Raw genomic sequence first — 25,162 nt, forward strand, 5'->3', positions numbered from 1 at the left:
TTTTATCAGGTATTTACAATGCAAAATTGCCTCTGTGGTATAATTTACGAGCACACCAAGCCAATGAAAGCTCCATTTTGATAATTCATTCCTTCTTTAATGTGTTTTTTTTCCCTGAAACATTTCATGCCAAGTCATCTTGAGGTGCAAAATCGCACATATTCAGACTCAAGTCAAGTGCACGCAACAAGCCATTTATCAGTGTTAATGAGAAACCCTGTCCCAAAAAGAGCAGAAGAATAGAGCAGCTTTCCTTCATTGTGGAGTCTGAAGATCAGAGAAGAGTAAGAAATCATTGTAAATGCTGCAGTGATGTTGGGGGGAGGGGGAGGGGACGGGGCATTACTTGAAGGAGAAACTTTTTAAATATGTATGTAGGTGCTGAGTGACATGGCTATTCAAAACAACGAAGAGTCCTTGCATGACACTTTTTTTTTTACACAGATAACTTAAAGTTTCTCTGAATGTTGCTTTGGGTTCACAACAGTTTGTCTCCGTCTGCTAGACTCTGCATCAAATGCTGCTGAATAATGAGAGAGAATACAGCTGGTCTACTTTCAACTTAGCAACAAACCCGAGACACATCAGGACTCTGGGGAGTAAGCCTATATTGATATAACGCAGCTTTGAAATTAGATGTTCTGGAGGAGGATCCGATGAGGGGGCAAAACTTTAACAATGCCAACCAACTTTTAAACTTTTCTCTTTTATTAATGTGAAATTTGAACTGGGAATTGCAATCAGTGATCTCCTGATGCCTGTATGGGGTTTAAAAATGGGATGTTCAGAGATGTTTTTTATCCATCTTTTGTCATTTTTTTTAAAGGCACGTAGCATTTCCTCATCTGTCGTTGGAGGGTAACTTGATTATTCATGTCACACTTTGTGTCCCGTCCTTGTCGCTTCAGATCAAGGATGCGCAACCCTCTCAGGCCTCAGACTGCTCTATGAGATAATTGGTGTTAAAGGTGGGTTGCACCTCTTCCAGCAGAGAGTCCGTAATAAGTATAGGGGGCTGCACCATGCAGATGTCAGCCCAGCTCCAAAGTCACTGCTGGCACTATTTCCCTTTTTACAATCCAGCCACAAAACTCATTTTTGGCTCTATTCAGCCATGTGTCGCTGGTCAGGCGCGAAAGCCATTTTTCACTTCATGCAGCTTGTAAAGCAGCCATATGGAAGGAAGGGCCTGGCTGCACTCACGCTGGCTCACCACTACAGTAATAATATTTCACTGTCTCAAGGTCATACGATATTTATATTTCTCTCTAAGCTGTTTTACTAACGTTTAATCAAATGTTTAAAATGGCTTTGTGAGACAAAAAAGTCCAGTTCACTTTTTCCCCTGATCTCATAAAAAGCATTAATCACACCATATCGTTATTTTCGCTCCTGTACAGGTGAGTGTCACACACTTTGTGACACACTTCTGCAAACATTTGTGAAAGAGTGGGTGGTGCTCAGGAGCTCAGTGAATTCCAGCTCGGTACTGTGATACGATGCTGCCTGTGCAACAAGTCCATTCGTGAAATTTCCTTGCTACTAAATATTCCACAGTCAGCTGTTAATGGTATTATAACCAAGTGGAAGTTATTGGTGACGACGGCAACTCAATAGCTACAGACCTTTGAACATTATGTGGCCTTCAGATTTGCTCATGAACAGCGGGTAGAGAGCTCGTCGAATGGGTTTCTGTGGTCGAGAAGCTGCATCCAGCCTAACATCACCAAGCGCAAACAGCACAAAATGCAGTGGTTTAAAGCATGCTGCCTATAGGATCTAGTGCAGTGGAGACATGAGATGCTCTGGAGTGACGAATCAAGCTTCTCTTCCTGGTAACCTGATGGATGAGTCTGGGTTTGGCAGTTGCCAGGGAAACATTACTGTATTGTGCCAAGTATAACATTTGGTGGAGGGGGATTGTAGCATAAGGTTGTTTTACAGGAGTTAGATTGAACTCTTAATGCTTCAGCATACCAAGACATTATGGACAATTTGATGCTCCCACCTTTGTGTGAACAGTTTTTTGGATGGTATTTTCCTGTTCCAACATGACTATTCAATTCAATTCAATTCAATTTTATTTATATAGCGCCAAATCACAACAAAAGTCGCCTCAAGGCGCTTCATAGATACAGAGAAAAACCCAACAATCATATGACCCCCTATGAGCAAGCACTTTGGCGACAGTGGGAAGGAAAAACTCCCTTTTAACAGGAAGAAACCTCCGGCAGAACCAGGCTCAGGGAGGGGCGGCCATCTGCTGCGACCGGTTGGGGTGAGAGAAGGAAGACAGGATAAAAGACATGCTGTGGAAGAGAGACAGAGGTTAATAACAGATATGATTCAATGCAGAGAGGTCTATTAATACATAGTGAGTGAGAAAGGTGACTGGAAAGGAAAAACTCAATGCATCTTGGGAATCCCCCGGCAGCCTACGTCTATTGCAGCATAACTAAGGGAGGATTCAGGGTCACCTGGTCCAGCCCTAACTATATGCTTTAGCAAAAAGGAAAGTTTTAAGCCTAATCTTGAAAGTAGAGATAGTTTCTGTCTCCCGAATCCAAACTGGAAGCTGGTTCCACAGAAGAGGGGCCTGAAAACTGAAGGCTCTGCCTCCCATTCTACTTTTAAATACTCTAGGAACAACAAGTAGGCCTGCAGAGCGAGAGCGAAGTGCTCTAATAGGGTGATATGGTACTACAAGGTCATTAAGATAAGATGGGGCCTGATTATTTAAGACCTTGTATGTGAGGAGCAGGATTTTGAATTCAATTCTGGATTTAACAGGAAGCCAATGAAGGGAAGCCAAAACAGGAGAAATATGCTCTCTCCTTCTAGTCCCTGTCAGTACTCTTGCTGCAGCATTTTGGATTAGCTGAAGGCTTTTCAGTGAGTTTTTTGGACATCCTAATAATAATGAATTACAGTAGTCCAGCCTGGAAGTAATAAATGCATGAACTAGTTTTTCAGCGTCACTCTGAGACAGGATATTTCTAATTTTAGAGATGTTGCACAAATGGAAGAAAGCAGTCTTACATATTTGTTTAATATGTGCGTTGAAGGACATGTCCTGGTCAAAAATGACTCCAAGGTTCCTCACAGCGTTACTGGAGGCCAAGGTAATGCCATCCAGAGTATGAATCTGGTTAGATACCATATTTCTAAGGTATCTACCCACCAGTGCACAAAGCAAGGTCCATAAAGACATGGATGTTTGGTGGAAAGAGCTTGGCTGGCCTGCATGGAGTCCTGACCTCTGGGATGAATTAGAGCAGAGACTGCAAGCCAGTGTCTGACCCCACACTTTCTTCTGGAAGAATAGTCAGAAAATAGGACGTCACTCAATTTCATATGCATTTTTAAGGCAGACGAGTGAACACTTTGGGCAATATAGTGTATAAAAAGTGATTAATGAATAAACAATTGAGTTTTTTTGTTTTCTTCAACATATTTATTGAGGGAACAAAAGACGAGACATGGTTTGACATAGCAAAAAGTCTTTCTCACAAACCAAGGAATAAAAGAACCTTTAATAGAGCATATTAAATCTTCTCTTTAATATAGTATAAGTCTAATAAAGAAAGCAAAAAAAAACAAAAAAACAACAACTGCACAGAGACTAATTAAAAAGAAAGAAAAAATTGATGAATAAATAAATAAATAACGTTTAAAAAAGGGTCAATAAATACAGGATGGACAAAAGATTAGGGTTAGAGTTAGAACAGGGTCACTGTCATGACATGGGGGTTATAATGAACTAAATTAGGTCAGGAAGAGCTGCCACTTAACCAAGAACTTTTGGGATTTGCCTTGGAGAGAATAGCTGATCTTATTAAGTTCAAGAAAGTACATCACATCACAGAGCTGCTGAGTGTGGAAGGGGGCACTGCAAGACTTCCAGCAGAGGAATAGGTGTCAATAATGAGGTGAATTATAAAACCTTCAACTGATTAATAAAGAACCGTCTGTATTTGAATAGCAAACAATTGAGAAAAAAACTAATTAGGCCATAAAAAACTTTACAGTAAGTTTGCCTACACATTTTCAGTGAATGAAAATGCAATGATTAAATGCAACTCCTGAATACCGCCCGAAGACACTCTCAGTGAGATGCATTTTAATGTGTGCCAGGAATCACCTCCACAAGTTTGCTGTATGCTAACTGCTTTGTTGACTGTTCTTTTTTTCTTTTCAAAGACTGAGCAAGACGGAGACAGAAAATCAGCCTACGGCTCCTGATCCAATTCAGGGGGGGTGGGTCATTGCCATCTACACAACACAAACCTTCAGATTTGTTTGCATAAAAACAAAAAAGTGGTGAACATGAATATTTCATCAAATCATCACTGTGCTGCTAAGTAAGGAGCATGTGGAGGAAGCTATTACATCCTCCACTGTGCCTTTCTTTTGCAACCCAGCAGAGGAACACCCCCCCCCCCCACACACACCCCCACCCCCACCCCGCCGCCCAAAAAAAAAAAGCCACCATCTAAAACACAAAGACTGCTGTGTGACAAAAAGATCACCATGAGCGATACTAATCACATCACACATTCATATGGTGAGCAGGGAATTGCATCTAATTCAAATACTGACGTCGAAACATCCAGCAACTCCCAGCTTTTATTATGATAAAATATTACCTGATTTCAAAGATCAGAGATGGAGGAAGAAATGATACCACGAAGGGCTTTGTAGACAAACATGAAGATCTTGAAACTGTTTCTAAAGCTCACTAGCAACCAGTGGGGAGAAGGTAAAACAGGTGTAATATAATCTCTTTTTCAGGTGCCTGTGAGGAGCTCAGCAGCAGCATTTCAGACAAGTTGGAGAGGGGACAGAGCGGACTGACTGAGACCAGCATAAAGTGAATTGCAGTAGTCCAAGCGAGAGGAAACAAGGGCATAAGTAACAATTTTGCAATCTCTCATGGAAAGAAAAGGCTCAATTTTCAAAATAGAGCTGAAATGGAAGACACTAATTGGTGTAAATTGAAGATCTATGTTTAATTTCTGGGTAGCATAGTTGTGCAGTGTTTACCATTGTTATTTTCTAGAGAGAAGGCTCTGGGTTCAAACCTTCTGGTTGGCTGGGGACTTTCTGTGTGGAGTTTGCATTTTCCCTCCGTGCCTGCTTGGGTTTTTTTTTCTTCTCTGGGTGCTCTGCTGTCCTCCTACAGCCCAAAGACATGTATGTCATTATGAAACAGATGTCAGGTGTGGGCGTGAGTGTGAATGGTTGTCTTAACGTTCAGTATTATTTCAATTCAGTTCAGTTTTGCTTATATATAATATAAAGGCACTTTATACTGCAAGGTAAGACCCTATTTCTGGAGAAAACCCTAATAACCAAGCAATTTCTCCCTTAGAGCAAACACTTTGTGAAAGTACGGAGGAAAAACTCCCTTTTCAGGGAGGTGTAGCCATTTGTAACAGCTGGTTGGCATTGAGGAGAAAGAGAAAAGAAGAGAAGAGAAAAGAAAAGAAAAGAAAGGGAGGAAAACGTGGGGAGAGAGTAGAAAACACAGAATAAGGGAGAAAGAAACAAGACAAAAACAAAACAAACAAACAAAAAAACTGACTGGACTGTTGCCTGTGGGTTGGGCAGCAGCTTTCACGTTTAACGCTTTCACGTTTAACGTGAAAGCTGCTAGATTATTTGCCCTGCGTGTTGACATCACTGGTCCGCTACGGCCCCGCCTCCGGACTCCGGTGATGCTGATCCCCCCTTGCATCAGCACCATTTCTGGTTTCCTTGCAAAGTACTGAGAGAGAGAAAGAGAGAGGGGGGGTGGGGAGAGAGACAGGGAGAGAGCGAGAGAGAGACTCAACCTCACCAGAGCGTAGAGGCGTCAGACTGCCGCCACAGCATCTCGGTTACGCACTGTTCTGAGGCCCCATCGACCGATCACCGCTCCAGAACCAGCTAAAGGAGAAGTCAACATAGCCGGGCGCGTTGCCACAGCTACAGTCAGTAATGGAGAGCCTGCTGGATAATCCAATGAAAGCCGTTCTTTATCTGAAGGAGCTCACCACTATCGTCCAGAACCAGCAAAGCCTGATCCAAACACAGCGCCAGCGCATCGACGAACTCGAGCGGAAGGTGGAGGACCTGATCGGAGAGAACCGACAGTTGCGGGACCCCCATCACTACGTCCAGCAGCCCTCTCAGCACCACCATCACCACCACCACCACCACCCGACTCACCGCAGCGCCAGTCCCCAGGCGCCGGCCCACCTTCACCAACACCCGGGGAGCAACAAAGCTGCGGCTCATCTCGGCCAGCAGGCGCATCATCAGCAGCCACCACCATCCCAGCAGCAGCAGCATCAGCAGATTACCGGTCTGTCGGCCCAGCCTCAGCAGCAGCAGCAGCAGCACCCGACTCCTCCTGCACCGTCTTCCCACCACCCACAGCAGCTGCAGCTCGTTCCCACCTCGCCGCAGTCGCCCAAAGCGAGCCAAGCCAGCCCCGACTCCGCCGAGGAGGACAAGAGGAGCCCCTGCTGCAAGTCGCTTGTTCCGCAGACTCCAACCACTCTCTGCCGTTCAGTGGGTCTGGCCAGGAAAGCGGAGTAAGTAGCTTTCGTGCTGCGTGCACTGCATAAAAAAGTTCCCTTTCAACGAAAAAGTAACATTAATAATAATGATGATGATAATGATAATAATAAAAATATTGGGATCAGAGCCAATCATCTTCTGTTTTTAGCGCCTTTACCTGATGCAAGTGTAGCCATGTGCCTTTTCCCAAATGACCTTTAATTAAAATGACAGAAACTGCTCTGTGTCAAACAGGTGACTTCCCCAGATCTGCAGACTTTCTTGCCTCTCATGAATAGTAATTTGTTCTACATATTACATTACTGTGACGTTACCTATTTTATTGCAGTTTTTCCAGGCTAAATATAGCATATATAGAGTCCCTTCCTAAGTAGCCATCATCTCAAGTCAGTGCACGCACACACTATAACAGACCACAGTGTCTGTATGAGCTCAGTGCTGGACTCCATGTGATTTCACTTTGATTTACTTAACATCCCGCTTTCAAGCTGAGGCCTAATTTTCTCATTCAAGTTCCTCCTGTATTTTCACATTGTTCACTCTCAGTCACAGTCCCATTAGATCAAATGAATACTTAATGGATATTGATTTCGAGGACCGAGACTGGCATTTTAACTTGGGTTAATTTTGCACCAAGGTAGAACGTGACCACCTTTGCACGACCAAAAAGTGGAAAGGATGTTTTTTTTCTTTTTCGGAAGAGTAGAACTGAAATGTGGTTCATTTGTGCAGTTTACATGCTGTTCTCTTTGAGATGAGGTTACAGCACTCTGTTTTTCTGTGCCCCCTCGTTTCCACATTCTGACTGTGGAATGCATCTGTTAAAATGCATCTGTTTTTAGGCACGGCTGAGGTAGCAGTTTCACAGGTGCCAGGAGTGCCTGGTGACATCGTAAACACCCATCTTAAAACATCAAGCAACTCCTAAAGGCACATCACTGACTCTGAGACGAAATGTCAGCAATTTTGCTTGGAACACACCTACATGGAACTTTGATAGTGCAGGCTGTGGGTAAAAACAGCACATTCCTCATTAAGACAGAAACGGAAACACACAAGAGGAGCAAAGAATAAAAGCAAAGATAGAAAGACATTTTGGGGCTGTTTATAAATCGCCTAACAGCCACGTCAGATTGAAGCTGAATTTTCTGCTTTTTATAGAAGTTTTGCAATTATGGGCATCTTTACAGCGAATAAAACATATAAACCAAAATGTAAATCATCAGCAGCTATTTCTATACACACTGATTATTTACTACTTGTCTTTGTCTTACTTGACAGTAAATTGCTTATAACTTGCACAAAGACACAAGCGTTGGCTCTGCAGCCACTTTTCACCAACAAATACATCAATGGAGCAAAAATTAATAAATGAAAATAAACACTGTCTGCATTAGCTGAAATTTTGGACGGCGGTAAAAGGTCAAAGATCAAATATTTACATATCTTATATCAATTAATCAATACAAATGATGGATAAAGGTATAATAAATACATATTGTCTGTGACCTCCTTTTATGCAGCTTTAGTTAAAATGTACAGAGAAGACCGATGAGTGTTAGTATGCATCTATATGAATAGATTACTAGTTTGACCATTTCAACTGTTTTTATGCCATTTCTGTGCATCTTAAAGTTTCTCCTCTGTGTCACCTTCTTGCTGGATAACAAATCCTCCACAAAATTGCAGGTGTAGTGCAACTGCATCATTTTTTCCCAGTACCTTTTTGTCATTTACAGCATACATTCGAGCTCACAGGTTCTGCAGGGCTCACATGGCATATTCTGATCGGCATTACAAAAATCCCCTTTGATTCAATGTTGTAAAACAATAAAACCTGCAAACCTTTCGCATTTAAAAGCGCTGGAGTTGCTTCAGAGGTGTCCGTGCTGCTGATGTTGTTTGCCTCCTGCAATCAAGGTCACATGAACTGACTCTTCCAGATCCGCACAGTTACAGAAACAGCGCACTGCACTGAGCCCCATCTGCTCCACTTGGCTGCATTTGCATTGTTTTTGTTAATCCAGATTGATTCATCATGCCATTAAGTCGTAATTTCTAAAGAGTGCAGGGCAGGAATGGTACACACACATGCACACACACACACACATACACACACACACAAAAAAAAAAAAAATCAGCAACACAAACTCACACAGTATGAACTGTACACAATGCATGTGATTCAGTAAGTAGGTTCAATTGTTGATTTAGTAACCATGCCCCCTGACAGTTCCACTAGGGTGATGAACAACAAGACAGAGAGATGATGAGATGGACAGAATTCAAAAGAGCTTATGGTACGATATCCCATCGTTAATGTAAAAGCGGTGATACATAAAATGCGCGAGACGTGAAGCAGCATCGTAATTTCCACTTAGAGCATTGATCCCGGTCAGGCAAGATTGTGAGTCGTTGCGCTGTCACTGCTGCAGGAGAATAGATACATTTCGAGTAATGGGAGGGTGACAGGGACACATTGCGAGCATCCTAATAAGCCTTGCATGTAAATGTGCCTGTATATTTATCTATTCTATTTGCTGGCCAGTGACTTCTGGTTATTCCTATCACACAGCAAGTGTTGTATAACAAGTGGCTTCTCCTGAGAAGTCTGTGGAAAATAAACGATGAGGGAAGCCCGCCACACCCTTAAGCAAAAGAACAGGGTACAGGCTTTCTTCCTGACATCACTAGGGTGTCTGTTTTCTGCTGTTTTCAGTGATACTGGTAAACTCAGATTTGCCCCACGGCTTGCAGTAGCTTTACATTATGAGCGTGGTATTGATCTTATCTAACTCTCGGAAAGAAAGCAAATAAATATATTTCCCCAAAGTTCACATGCCTATTGATCAGTGAAAACAATGAACATGTTTTATTTCTAAAAGCATACATTTAGGTATGCTTCCCAAAGAAACAAGCTGAAATTAGCAGTCAAACGTGCTGATGTGGAGGGATTTTCACGGTATCTCAGTATGTCTTTTGAAATAAATTTTTGTACTATATTTACATGCACGTATTTTGCACAGTTGCACAAAACAGATGCATAGAAATCTCAGGAAAAATAACCCAAATAGCATCAAGAGGTTCTTGCATTAACTGCAGAATTAAACAAATAATTCCTGACTATTGAGATGTAATGGATTTCCAGCTTAGCCGCCATTTTCCCAGCTAAACTAGGTGTTTTTGTTTGATTAAAAGACAGCAGAAAATCCATTTGCAAAGCTCTAAATTAAAAATTAAATGCTCGCTTGCTCCCATCATGCATTTCTCGCCTCCTTCATTATTTTAGCACTGCGAATCGAGGCTGTTTTCAGCTTTGAGCGTCGAACTTGGCTGAAAAGTTGTTTCTAGTAACTTCTCAGAAAGACAGTCTGAAGTGTTGCAATTGTGTTACTCAGTCTGAGGCAGATTCATAAAGGGCCTGTGTGATCTAAACGCAGCAATCCTGGCTACACCTCTTTCCTCGTCACCCTTTTTCCGTCAACTGCGCCTCCAACTTTCTCGGCTTCCATTGTTCATATTCTCCCAATCTTTGACTCCTTCCTCATTACTTGTTTTCCATTCTCAGCTGTCCGTCTGCTTGTCTTTTTCCACCCTTCATTCAAACTCCCTCTCTTAAATTTCCTCTTCTCCACATGCCTTCATATCATCATTCCCCTCCCCACTTCCCGTTTCCCTCTTAATCAGCAGCTTATGCTTCAGGAACCACCTCTGCAGTCTGAATCAGTATTCAGACCAGTCCTCAAACCATCAGGCTCTCCACCACTTAAACCATCTCCTGACTGGACTGGAGCCTTCAGTTCACCCTGCCTGCTCTGTATAGGGGTTGCCAAGTATGTGTGTTAAAACGTATGTTCAGGAGGGAATCGAGGAGAGTGACATTAAGAGTAGGCGAGGTGGTGCGTTTGTGTTCATAGGGGCGACTGAGGTGGAAATCCCTGAGTTCTCACTTAGCTCCAGGTGCTTCTCTACCGTTTTTTGTACCTCCCACACACTCTTACAGATATAATAGGCCTCTCGCCTTTACACACAAAACGCTCACTAATGCAGATAAAACCCTGACATGCCACATGGCAGCCTGCATGTTTTTCCACATTGGCTGCAACTCCCTCTGCACCCTCGTTTTCCCTCCTACTGGGCCTGCACCAACTGGAGAGCAGAATGTATGACATTTCACATTTCACATGCCATTTCCTGCCTGCGACCATCTCCTTCAGGAAAATCGTGTGTGTGTGTGTGTGTGTGTGTGTGTGTGGGGGGGGGGTTCACATAACTCTTCTAGATTGGGATTTCAGTGAACGCACATACACTCACAAATACATTGTAGCATACATTAGAGTAACCCCGCCGTGTTCCTGCTGGATGCCACTTCGGCTCCTTGTTCTGATGCTCTCAGATCAATGAGCCTGGAGCTTGACAGTTCATGCTCTAACACCTAAGCCATCACTTTAAAGGCCCGCTAGCCTTGATCCTATTAAATCTCTATTCTAAGGCTAGACTTTTGCTTTTATCAAAATTTATTGTCTGCCTTTTCTCCAAATAATATTCTTCATCATGACTTTACAAGAGCACTGTGCAACCAACACAAGGTTAAGAGCCAAAGAGACTGCTAAAGATATGTGACAATGAGCGTTTAAATTGATGAATGCTGAATGCTTCAATGCTTCTTGGGTGATTGTGTCACAGGAGGCTGAGCAGGTCATCCCTTATTTGGAAAGTTGGGGGTTCAATCAGCCTGCTTGCCAAAGGGTCCTTAGGAAGTGTGTCTGTGAATGTAGCTTGCAGTGAAAGAGTGTTTGGAGTGGTCAAGAAGACTAGAAAAATACTACATTAGCAGCAAATCTTCTTTTAGGCATAATAAATGTCGGATACCTTTGCATCTCAACTTACCACTTGTCAGTGCTGGTTTATTTTTTCTATCAGGATAGAGCTGGAGCAAAATGTGTTCAGGATGTTTGAGTGTTTGCTTGCTCTTATTGCATGCATCCAGTTTTCACTTCAGCAGCTTATACAAATTTAGTTATGGATTCTTTACCCAGTAGGTGATTAAAAAAATCCCCTGAAGATTAAAATGACAAGAAAATTAATTTTGTAGTGCAAAATAAATAAATAAATTTAAAAAAAAAAGATTTTAAGATTGCTTAAAATGGTTCAGTGAAGTCACATAACTTCAACTTCAACTTCTGTGAGTGATACAACCTATATTCATTGTAGCTCCACTTCTGCACTTCTGCCCAAGTTTCTAGGCCAAAAACCTTGGCACAAAAAGTGATATGACTAGTTCAAAGCCAGTGGTGGTAAATGGCAAAATATATATTTATGATTCAAGAACAACCACTTCCTGTCTCTGGAGCCTGACAGAAAAGTAATACTGCTTCTAAGCATGTTTGTGTATTGGAAAACAACAGTGGGAGTGATTCCAAGAGAAGTAGATGGGTGGATGATGGATTTTAGGAGGTAAATGGTCCTTTCTATTTCTTGCTCTCTCGCTCACTCTCTCTCTCTCTCAGCCCCCTTTCTCTTGCCATTTCCCTTTGTACCATTACTGGAGCTCTTTACTCTACTTCCCCCTCACCTCTCTGTATGGGAATCATGTCTGTTCGGTTATGACAGGGTGACTGCTGCTGCTGGAATCCAAATCATGAATATCACATTTGGTGCGTAGTGCTTTTAAATTGCTTCATTTCTCTGAGGATGTAGCTGCGGGGTGATTCCTGACTCACTGGTAGAATATTAGCTGTTTTCATGCACAAGTTGAGCGGGTCGAAAGACTGTCCCAGCTGTCTGTAATCCAACCGTGTGCGCTCGTGTGTGCATATGTATTTAGGATTGTGACTGTTTTTGTGCTAGGGTGTAAGAAAATTACATAAAAATTGCTGTTTTCTGAGATATACGGGATACATATCAAAGCCTTTACATTTATTTCAGTATGTGGATATGTGTAGTAATCCAGAGTGTAACTTCTTTAGGATTTGCCCCACCGGACACTGGACTGTTGGTCTGCAGTGCTGGTTTGATCCAATTTAGTTGTAACTGTGGCTGAATTTAAATTGAATTATATTGTACTGAGTGCAAATAAATAGGACAGCACTGCTCACACTGTGCAAATGGTATAAAATAAAATTACAGTTAATGGAATGGGCAGTTCTCTTCACAAGTGTGATGAGAAGCACAGGGAAATTGATCAGTTCTGTTGTGCTCGCATAATTGACTGAAAACATTCACCTTTAAAAGAGATTCAGTTCAATTTTTCTCTGTAACAAATTCAGTACTTAAATGAAAACAAACTACTGGCAGCTGCATTTGTCAGTGTCAAATGGTTTATTACCATAAAACGATTACATTACTGTGTTGTATAGAACATAATATTTTGGTTGCCATCATACTATTGATTTAGTGTCCCTACTCTGTCTGTGATTTCCATCAACATTACATAAAAGTATACATTATATACATTAAAGTGCCATGAATATAAATATAACATATGAAAAATACTTTCCTCTATACATTTCCTGGTGAACAGGGTCTTAAACGTATGTTCTTATTAATGCATTAGGTTTCTTATCTTTTCTTAATTGGAAAGGGGTCTTTGTTATGGTGACACACTACCCACTGACAATAATGTATTAACACAGTTAGTGCAGGACTCTATGCAGTTCTTTTGAGTACTAAGGGTGTACTAAGTACACCCTTAATCGAATGTAGCTGATTGTTGTTGAGCAAATGTGAGCACCTCTATGAGAGCAGAGGTTTTGGCAGTTTGCTGGTTTGGAGGATTTAGATGCACATTAGCAGCACACCAAGAAGTGGATGTCCCATGGTGGGCCGTGCAATGGTCAAAGAAATTGCAAAAAAACTAAGAGACTTCTGGAGCAATGTCCTTTTACAGATGAGACTAACATGAAGATATTTCACAATAATGCACTGTGCTACAGTAATTCAGCATAAACACCTCAAACCAACTGTAAGCAAGGAGGTTTTGCGCCTTTCACTAAGTCGAAACCCAGTTTGGGACAAGCTGTTGTCCTGCAACAGGATAATGAACACAACAAACACACTAGCAAATTTACAACAACATGTCTAAAAAAGGTGCTGCAATGTCCCAGTAAAAGTCCAGATCTAAATCTGAAATGCTAAAATGAAAGCCCACAAATCTCGATGAAATGAAGTAAGGGGCAAAAATTCCTCCACAACATTTTGATATGAGAGACTGAAAAATTCATGCAGAAAAATGATTACTTGAAGGTACTGCAACTAAAGTTGGTTCTACAACTTACTGAATTTTATGGGGTGCGCTTAGTTTTTTGCAGGACTGTAAAGAGAAAAAAATGAGAGAAAAAACCCCCAAGAGCTACATCTCTGACTCCACAGACCTCAGTTAGCATGTTAACTGTTATGCCTGTAAACAGACCTGCATAGAGTCCTGTGAAAATGTTCCTTTTCACAAAAATAACTGTGACCAATATTGCTTATGCACTACTTTTAAAGTAGAGTTGAGATGACCTTTGTTATGTATTTGCTCAATATAAATATTGTAAAACTGAACTGCAGTGTGATGTTAAACATTTAGTAGGAAGAGTCTTTGCACTCTCCAGTACATAACTGTCATCCTGGTGGTGCCCAGTTCGTATCATTACATTGACTCTGGGAATGGATGAAAAATGATCGTGCACAGATGAGTGTGATGTGGACTCAAGCAAAAGAGATACTCAAGTGTGACTTTTCTGAAAAAGAAAAAAACTGTATTATACCACAAAAACAATATGATACTGTACAGGTTTTCCTGAATTTTTTGCAGGAATGTATTCATTTATTTATTTTACACACGGAAAAATCTGAAACCCTTTTTTCAGTACGAGCTATAAACTTGTTCCGTTCAGTAACTGTATATGTCAGGTTTAATTAATGGTGTTTTTGACTGCGTTCCAGGTGATGCCAGGTGTTTCAAGCTATAGTGAGAGGGGTGATAATGTGGCACAACCCCCCCCCCCCTCCAAATGACAGACAGGCTAAATAATTGGACAGATTAAAAAATAAAACAGGGGCAAAACAATTGCATAACACATACTGAGAAGCCCCATAGGGCTGAGGAGCCCAAATGTTGTCCCACTTTCCTCAAGGCTGAAGTGCAAAACAGTTTCCTTTCGTTGTCCTCTATCTGCGTGCTCCCTAATCAATCAAAATGAAAAACTTTGGCTCAGCCGTTCTTTTTCTTGTTCTTTTTTTTCCTGAACATGGCTTCCAACTGTTTCCCAGGCAACACGCCGACTCGCTGAAAGACAGACGTGCCGTTCTCGTCCTTGACGCATCCAGATGCCTCATATGACATTTCATTCCATTAGTAAATATTGCACACCCACAGTGTGGCTTTGCCCAGGATTTTGACATGTTTTTGTAGGTTGTCATGTTACACTAGCTGCGCAGCAAGTTGCCGCCTTCATGGTTGGAGGTAAATTATTCACACATCTGATGGATGCATTTCATTTCTTCTCCATGCAAATGAACAGCAGGCCTAATGAGCAATCAGCGGAGTGCACGCGCGCCATTAGTATGCAATCTACATATTTCAGAGTTGTGTTTGCAAATGGAAATGCCATCAGTGTTATCATCTGGTGTCACTCAGTCCCATCGCATATTGTAAACAGATAACGTCACGAAGTAACCAAAGCTTGCATCAATATCAGTTGCTTCTGAAATCTGTGCTTTCTCATCACTGCGATAACTTTTATTACGTTAATGGTACATTAACAAAATCTACGATCATATAATATTCCAAAGAGCTGGCCTCTTTAGCAGCTGCCTACCAATCGTATGATTTAAAACTATTTTTGTTATTGTGGAGCTAAGAAAATAAGTGATGTGCAGATGTCATTAGAGTAGCACTAATACATGCCTCGTGGCTTGCTTTTAAAAAAAATCTCCTTAAAATCCATTGCAATCTGTGTTATCGTTCAACTTAAAATGTGCTTTTAGGCGTCAGTTAACAGCTGCTAGCATATGCAGTGTTTTAAAAATCTGTTGACCGTAGCGTAACACTTCTAACCCTCTCAAGGCAGGCGTTGCAGATTTGCAACAGTTAAAAGCTAACAACCTGATTACCCCACATACATATTTTATGAGTTTTTTTTTACTCAGAAGTACCACTGCAGGTATTCTTTTGTGCATTAGCAACAAAAACTTAATTTGAGCCTGAGAGGGCTAAATGTCTTCAATGTTATGCTTCATTTAAATCTGTGCTGCTCTAGTGTTTGCCCTTCATGCTAAGATGCTGGAATTCCTCAAGGGCAGACAGCGCTGTGGCATGTCTGCGAGTGGTCAGTGAGCTCCTGAAAATGTTCTTTGAAAGTAAAAGCAGTTGTGGAAAAATGTCCTCCCATCTGTCACAGAGATTTCACCTCCCGAAAGCTTAGCAGAGAAAATCCCTCGACAGACAATTGTGATTGTTTAGCACCATGTGCACTCGTCTGCATCAGCGTGTGTGTCCGCACGAGCAGTTAAATTATGGGGTTGTGTTGGAGGTGAACAGTTTGAACAAAATATTAAATTTTGTGTCATTTTTTGAGTCCAGTAGTGAGATTTAGTTAAAGAACTAAATATATATACGATGCACTTCTGCTACTACAGAGTGTTTATTGTGTTACACTTCTTTTATATGTTGAGGGTATAAATGATTGTGCAAAGGATAAACCTGTGCATCTTCAATCATAGCTCACCCAGCAAGCCTCCTCTGCCCTCAGTCCTCTCTCCTCTAGATGCATTTCCAGAATTGAGACATCCTTCAAGATGGCGTGTGGGATTGATGTCCGTGTCACAGCGGGAGGATGGAGGTTACCCGAGACAAGGAGGCACGGAATAGAAAAATGAGACGAGGAGTTCAGCAAAAAAGGGAAAGGGAGAAAAAGTAAAAGCAAAAAAAAGAAGCCATGTGAGAAATATAGATAGATATATAGATTGATAAAGGATGATGCACACAGTTAATAAGGAAGATGCAGTAAAGGGAAATGTTTACAGGGGCTATATATTTTTTATTTTAATTTCATAACATGAAGTATGCAACATGTGCATTTCCTGCCTTTTAAACTTTGTGTAATCTGAACATTACTGCAGTTCGTTTATCGGCCGTTGCTCTCTATCCAACATAATCTCCGTACAGCATTAGATACTCGCACAGCTACACGCACACACACACTTGTGGACAAGCGCACGCTAGCCTAAGGAAATGTCAGGTATGGTTAACTTTACGAGCCAGAGTAATGTTCAAAGCCGTCCACCTAAGCCTGCGAGGCACTCTGGAGTTGATCGGAACAGGCACTGCATGTCCAGTCGCCTTTCCTGGTCTTCTCAGCGGATCCACCAAGCCTCAACCATGATTTATTGTGCTGTGTAGTAGAAAAAATATACAGGAAATACTTTCATTCAGGTAATAACTTAATCACATATTCACTCATTTGCATTATTCATTGCAGCTGTGGGTGCAATTTTTTCACCTGATTGATTTGACTTTTCACTTATGAAGCTTTTAGATTTTATAGCTGCAGAAAAGTTTGTGGCTTGTATCGGATGTGATCTGTGATATTTTGTAGCCATCATAGCCTGTGCGCACATTTGGATGACCATAAAAGCACTCTGTCCTTCCCCTGCACTGTGGTTACATCATCAACGCCTGTCTGTCAACCCTTTGACGCGCTGTATTACATCATCAGGTACACAGTCCCATAGGGAAGAGACGATGTTGTCTTTGGATGCTTCAACTTGGAGCAAATCCTAAAAACGGGCTAATGAGGTAATCAGGACACAGATGCTGTATGAGTCATATATGTGAGACCTGAGCTTCCACGCCTTCATTTTCCTCACCGTACAAACACAATGTACAAATTATGCAAAAATCCCAAAGCACAAATGCTGTCTGAATGAAAATACGTTAAGCTACATCCTCAGAAAATATAAAGCTACTGCTGCTGATCTGTTACATGGCATTTTCCTCATCAGCATTAAATCTGCAGATATGACAGCCATGTCACTTTGATAGCATCAGCGTGAAGTGTGGAAAATATCTGTAAAATCTGACCCGCTGCCAAGTCTTCAGCAGATGGCCCCGCGGCAATACGGTGCAGCTTGATGCTCGATATGAGCTGCTAAAACGGCTCGATAGTGGAGGCACCAGCTGGAGGTCAGATGGACGACAATGGAAATAAATAAAAAAAATAAGTAAAAAATGCTGCTTTCATGGGAGACAGAGTGAATGTAATTTCTGTGCGAACAAAAAAAAAAGTCTTTCTGTCATATTTAGCATTGCGCCTGAGAATCTGTCTTTTTTTTTTTTTCATTTATTCAGGCTGACAAAAGAGTTCAGGCTAGCAAAATCAGTTGTGTTCATAATATTAAAATTGATTTTGAAAATCCGATTTATGATTTGCTATAAAAGGAGTCAACCAAATAAAATGCAAAAATGAGAAATAGGTGGAGCAATTTGCTGAAACTTGTGCAAGCCTATGGAAATGTAGTATATAAGGAAGCAGGAACTATGTTAGTATAATTCTAACAGCCTTTACTGACAATATTTGGCATGACCACCTTTATTTTTATTTTTTTTGCACAGCCTGAACTCTCTTAAGCAAGTTTTTTGTAATTTCTTCGATCCATTGCTTGTTTCTGGATTTCTTTCTTCCAATGACCTAAATTTTAGGTCATTGTGTTAGTCGCAGCCAGACACAAAAACACATAATCTGTTCTAATTTTCTTAGTTTACTTCAATCTACAAAAATATCACATGTAAACATTTTTGATGAGCATAAAATAGCATTGCTACCCCCAAAAAGTGATTCCCAAAGAACTATTAGATCAAAACTCAGCATGGTGTAAAGTAATTCCTCTGAAATACAAGTGAATTGGCCAAGTCAAAGACAAAACCAGGAGGGGTCAGTCTAAAAAAAGTATCTAACTAAAAAGAAATAGAAAAAAAAAACAGCAAAGAGCTGACAAGACCTGATAGATGCATGTGGACCCTCATTATTAGGAAAAGCTTACAAGAGATTACAAAAGATTACACATTACACAAGAACAGGGTTGAAAACCAGTGCCAGGTTCTTATGGAGTGATGAATCCAAATTTGACATTTTTGGTTCAAATTGTCATCAATTAGTACAGAGAAAAAAGAAGGACAACAGTGAGTATCCGCAGCATCTGTGTGAATGGCAGTGGCTTAATTTTTCAGTTTAGTCTTGATCTCAAACACGAGGTCAGTACTGTTAAAGCATACGTGGGTTGAAAAGCACACAATAGAATACTACAGTATGAGTCATGGGTTAGCCTCCTCAGAGCCTGGACCTCAATATTATTGAAGCAGCGTGGGATCATCTTGACAGAGAATGGATCAAAAGCTGCCAAAAACCCAAGAAGAGGTTTGAAATGTCCTTCAAGAAGCCTGGAGAACTATTGCTCAAGACCACTTAAAAAAAGGGCTCCTTAGAAGCAAAATATGAAGAAATGATGGGTAGCTCAAGACTTTGCACAGTAGTTAATGAGATATAACTCTTACTGCATTCTGTAGGAAGATTAAGCTTTGTCAAGATGAGATGTAAGAGATGTCCAATTTGAGGCACTTGCGGGCATTTGAGGCAGCGATAAGTCCACGGTGACATAATCAAGATACACGTGGCACTCAGAGACTTTACAATTGTGAGACTACATTATTCACACTTGCAGGTGCACATTTGTTCACCCCATTAATTTGTCTTCATTTTTGCATATGCTACTTTTAGAACTTCAACGTTTGCTTTCAAGCCTAAGAAGCAGCTGATTCAGGTCCATTTTGCTCTAAGATGAACTAGTTTCTGGTTTGCGGTTACAAGCCTGAGTGTTATCTGGCATTAAAACCCGCATAGGTCTGTCTTAGTGTGGCATGAAATTTGTCTAAAGAACAACATTTCTCACGTAAAACATCTCCAGATGATATAAATCCAGCTCAGTGTCAATCTTCGCTGAGATGGAGCTCTCTTTGACAAGCGTGCACTCTGGAAAGTGGTTCACTCCTGTTCATCGAAAGGTGTAGAGCTCTCTCATGCTCTATTGGGTGTGCCTCTATTCATCAGAAGGTTTTTAGGTTTTATTGAAGAGGGACCAACAGCTGGGAGTGAAGTTAAAATAGAGCATAAAATGTCGAGAGCCTGGAAAGTGCTTTGATTTCAGGGGGTGTGATATCAAAACTTGACAATTGCTGTTGATATTTTGTACATGTCTTTTTTCCTTGTACATAACTCATGTCGCTGCTAAAATATGCCGAAACTGACAGCACACTATGAAAAACCTGGTTTATATTCAAATGAAGCTTTCAAACGGGCTCAATGTTCAGACAAAGATTATTACTCATCACATTCGGAAGCTTGGTTCCCACCAACTGGAGGTTTGTTTTGGCATAAACGCAAAGCTTTAGAGTGAACTGGTTTACTGTCAAATGCTGGAAATCACATAGGCTATGATCACACAGAGAGAGTGTATATATAAAGCTAAAATCCTGGAGGTTTTTTTTCTTGTTTGAGGGCCTGAATATGCGGATGGAATGTTTTTCCACCTCCTTTGTTAGCTTCATCTTGGAAAAATAGGACTTGCCTTTCTCGTCCATCTCCAGCTCTTTCCGTTTAAAGAAGGCGAGCTAAGCCGCTTGGGAGAGCCCATAAGTCCATGCTGACGTAAACCTTTCAGGGATTTTTTTTAATTCACTGTCTGTATGTGTAGAGGAATTAATATAGCAGGCTTTAAGGTGTGTGTGTGTGTGTGAGAGAGAGAGAGAGGAAGACTGAGATCACTGCGTTACTCATAATAGATGCCTGATTTAGTTTAAGGATAGTTTCCTGCTAATAATCCACTGCACTATCACGTTTAATTTTAATGCCCCAACACACCCCCAGATGGAAGCACTGGGTATGTGTGTTGAATTTATTCGTCACAGAAAGCCTTACACACTTGTAGCCTGTAAAACACGGTGATAAACTAGCACTTAGAGCGGCTGCCAATTTGCCAAATGGAGGTGAAGTATTGCAAAAACATTTTGGGTCTCTATTTTTTATTTAACATGATCAAAGTGCTTCCAATAATACTGCCACAGGATGAGCTGACTTGCGAAATGCATGTAATATATTAGCCAACCTAAATTAATCTCAAGGGCTGAGAGGATCGCTATGGCGATGCAGAGTACCAGTGTTTTCTCTTTTTTTCCATTCTGTGTGAAGCACTGACAGAGCTGCTTGGCTTTAAAGCCTTTTTTCAATGGAACGCATCATGAATGTGCTTTATATAGATTTTTTTTTGTTGCTTCATATAAATTTTACCTTGAATTTTAAATCCATTTATGTCACAGTGTGAAATAATGTCAAAAAACAGAAATTAATCCCCTTTAAAGCTAACTAAAAGTCCTCAGCTAGCCTTAATATCTCCCCCCAAGGTTAATTCTTTTTGTATTTACCATGTTTGGCCTTCAGAGGCAGACTAATATGTTCTTTCCAGACTGCCAGGACATGCTGTGCGAAACCTAATCTATCAGATATCACATGCTTTGATCTGCCTCCCCCCCCCATACACATAGACCACCACCACTTCGCTGTGAAGTGTATCATTTCAGCACATGCAGGTTTTTTTCCGCCTTGAGCTTTCATCCAGAGAGCTATTGACACAGTAAAGCTGGATTCAACACTGGGAGGAGCGCATCGACAAACACATTAGACACCACAAGTTAAAACAAAATACAATGATACTGCTGTGCGCAAATTGCGCTCTCCCTCACACGGAGCCAGTGTGCGGAAGAGCTTATAAAAGCTTATAGATTTTTTATAGGTGGTATTAGTGATCTCAGGCCATGAGGGGGGGAACTGAGTCATTGGTGTGGAAGATCAGAAAGCAGGTCATGCGAGTTCAGTTTAATCTTCAGTGCCCGCATTGATCAAACAGTCCGCTACTTGCCGGTGGTGTGTGTGAGTGTGTGTGTGTGTGTACAAAACTAGAGGCAAGGATTTGCAGTCTTGTAAATGTTCTAATTCAAACGCGTGGAGAAGAAGTCCTGTTGATGTCTTGTAGAGGAAATTTTCACTTAAGCCTAAACATGGGAGTGAGTGGATTGCCATCACCCGTAGACAGATAGAGATTAATTAGGAAATTATAGCTACTAGTGTTGTCATATCAGTGCAACTTGTTTCCACCATGAATAGATTCAGGATATATGGTGCCACAGTTAACTTGTACGCAGGGTCAGATATGTGCTATCTCTCTTGCGCAGTCGTCCCTTTTAGAAGTCCCCTCATAAACCAGAACAGTTATAAAAAGCTTGCAAGCTGTTTTGGAAAGATGGAGGCGATAGTAAAACTGAGCAGAGAGATGGTAAAAGTAATGGAGAGAAAACTGTGAGGAGCCAGAGATCAAAGCAGGCAGAGATAGATAAATGAATGAAAGGAAATGTGCTTTAAAAGATAAAAAGAGTTTGTCCTCTTTCCATCCCACCTTACCTTCGTGTGCAGTGTTTCCACCCCAAATTAGGTGAAATCAAGTGTCCTAAGAGTATCGAAACAGTCTACCTCTGCGTGGATATAGATGTGACTGTGTCTGTGCACACATCAGAGATAACTGATCTGCCTCACACATGCTGTGGCTGTTGTTTTTCTAGAGTTTATTACCTGCATCTGTACATGAACTGATCAGGACACAAAGTAAAGAACTAACAGCTTTTGGACTTAAACAAAATAATCCTATAAGTCAACGAATGATTCAAAACTAGTGGTGAGTTGTTGGTTTTTTTTTTTCATGTGTCTGCAATTCTGGTCTTAAACTCATCACACTATACAAGATAAACCTGATGGTTAAACATGGGTTTGGAGAACATTGTGTGGATAAACATAAACATTACAGCAATGACTACAATAAAGTAGTAAATGATGTTTATGATAGAACGATCACATTGGCATTTGAGATCAACATGGCTTAAATAATAAGACTTACTGCGTTCCTGTTTAACTCATTCACTTAAAAAAAAATCTTTGGCTTTCTTTAGGTGTTCAACTAGGTTCAGGAACCAAAACGTCTTTTTCTGCATTGAATTATGATAAATCTGGAGTGATGTTGTCCTCACTGTGCTGTATGTGTCAAAGGCCAATGGTAAAAGAAACCAAGCTAGCAGCTTGACTGAATCATGGTAGTTGAAACTATGGGAACTGACTAAGAAGTGGCTCACTGATCCACAATGAAATAATTCATAAGATAATGATATTTGTGCACGAATGACAAATACCCATATTTGTTAATGATTTAGAAACATTGTAACAATAAATTTCATTGTATTCAACTACCAATTCGTTTATTTTGGACAGCTGTTATGAAAGTGTTAAGGTAAAATGTTTTATGGTGTCACTCAGTGCTTCACGGGGTCACCATTAGTCAAACTAGCCTTTTAAAAACACCAAAATATCTTGTTTTTTTGGGGGGTTTGCCGTTCATCCATATATTTACCTCCACTTATCCAGTTCAGGGTCACAGAGGAGCCTGTCCCAGCTGTCATCAGGCAAGAGGCAAGGTATGCACCCTGGTCAGGTCAACATTTTGCCGCAAGGCTAGCACAAAGAGATACCATTCAGTCTCACATCCACACCCATGGGCAATTTAAAATAAACACTTAACCCAAAAAACATGTTTTTTTTGGACTGTGGGAGGAAACTGAAGCCCCCACACTACCATACTGCTCTTTGCAAGGTTGTAAAAATGGTCATTTCTGCTGGAAAGTCAGGTCAGCCTCTAGTGGTCATTAGTAAAAATGCACATTTTGGCTCTAGCTTAAATTTTCAGCCCCAGAGGTTGCTGCTTGTTTTGGACAGAGGCAGATAACTCCCCCCCTCCACCCATTTACAACATTGTGTTAAGGCAAGCAGCTGGTTCCAACTTCATTTCAAGCATATACATGGACTGTTTTAATCTTACTCTTGCCAACAATGCGCATAAGCATTAGTTAGAAAATTAATGCAATTTGGCCATAAATGCAAGAAGTGAAGACATGCCAGGCATTGTTTGTGCAACTCTTAATAAAAAAGATTTGCTCTTTTTGAAAATGTCATAGTACAAAAGTGATAAATAGATTTTATTAGGTTAATTAAACATTAATGTAACCCGTCTGAATTGTGACTATCAAAGTGCATATAATTTTTTTAATGGACCTTCAGAATATAAAACCTTTATCTATGTGAACAAGTGGCTCTGCTGTTCCAGCACTCTTACTAATCTGTGTCCCCTCTGAGACCGCCTGTGTTCTGGACCTATTAAAATCGGCCACAGCGGTGTCATGCTCGTTAAGGCGAACACAATTAGAGGAGCCATTAACAATGGGAATTAATTTGCTGTCATACCCTCCCTGTACTGCCTGCTATTGTTGCGTCCCCCCAACCCCACTGCCACTCCACCCCAGCCTTGCTTTTTTGAGGCCCTGTCTCCACTTCTTTTTTCTTGACTTTAAGGAGCACAAGTAGCACAACAATCTGTGCTTTCATGGCTGAGCCGTTTTGGGAAAGTCTAAAAATGATTATTAATTTTTTTTCCCAAGGATGCTGTTTAATGTGTGCAACTATTGCACTTCACAAAGGCACTTCACAGGGAACAGACTGAAGTACTCCTTAGTTGAGCCTGTAGTCATGCTCTTGAAGGACGTTTGGAAGAGGGCGTACAGGTCTCCTTGTGATTCCAGTCAGTGATCAAAAGACTAGTATGCTGTAATAAGGGATTGAGGGATTGTTGCTGTTGTAAATGTTGGCCTTGCTTTCTCACCTTTATGTCTTGATTTTCATCTCTCTGTCCTTCCCTGTGTCCTGGGTCAAGGGATGCGACAAGGCATACGGAAGGCCGGTTGCTCTTTTTACCAGTGACACCCTCTGACAGCAAGAGTAATTGTGCAAATTCTTCTTTAGCTCAACGCGCCCAGAACAGGGGGATGGAGAGTCATCGAGAGTGATGGAAACCAAGTGTTAAAAGGACAGAAGGAAAGGAGTGGAATGGGGGTAGATGTGGGTGTGGGGGGTATTGGAGTAAGAGATGGACGATGGAGACTGGAAGTCAGGAATGTGGACAATGTGAAGTAGCTTCCACTTTGAAAGAGAACTGCAAACTGAGGAAGAAAGAAAAGCAAATGCCCTCAAAGCTTTTTGACATTAAAATTTTAAGTCCTTGCTCTGTCCTCGCTATAAGCCAGTATTGCCTTCATCTATGACTGTAGGGCCATTGACTGTTCCAGCAAAGGAGGGGAATGTCTTGCTTTGATGCATTATCAGTAGACTTGCTGGAACCACACTTTCACTGTCCTGTCAATTGTATTTCTTTCTCCTAGAGGTTTTGATGAACTGCTAATAGTGGAAAATTTCACTGTGTTAGTATAATAAAAGCACTTTTACACAGTGAGTTCTTGGTCAGCGGCTTTAAAGACAAATGATCTAATCAGTCTTTCTACTAAAACTTTATGAGAACTCTGTGTTCTGAAAAGAGTATTTTACCATTTCACAGCCCAACCTGCTAATGCATTGGTTTGAAGTGCATGGCCTGACTCTTATAGTCTGTTGGTAGAAGACAAAGATTTCTG

The 25,162-nt window shown here is 41.0% G+C and overlaps 1 protein-coding gene across 2 annotated transcripts in view; it reads left to right on the forward strand.

Annotated features, from left to right (window-relative positions):
* Positions 1-5,674: 5,674 nt before the first annotated feature.
* Positions 5,675-25,162, forward strand: part of iqsec3a (IQ motif and Sec7 domain ArfGEF 3a) — a 119,008-nt gene continuing 99,520 nt past the window's right edge. The window contains exon 1 of one of the 2 annotated variants that reach the window (XM_084909545.1): positions 5,675-6,578. In XM_084909545.1, coding sequence (XP_084765671.1) covers positions 5,980-6,578 — 599 coding nt within the window. In that variant the 5' untranslated portion in view covers positions 5,675-5,979. The remainder of the gene's footprint in view (positions 6,579-25,162) is intronic. The other variant, XM_084909544.1, reaches the window with a different exon arrangement.

Source organism: Perissodus microlepis, chromosome 17 (assembly GCF_051167445.1).
Source record: "Perissodus microlepis isolate ML-2025 ecotype Zambia chromosome 17, ASM5116744v1, whole genome shotgun sequence".
NCBI classification, from domain to species: Eukaryota; Metazoa; Chordata; class Actinopteri; order Cichliformes; family Cichlidae; genus Perissodus; species Perissodus microlepis.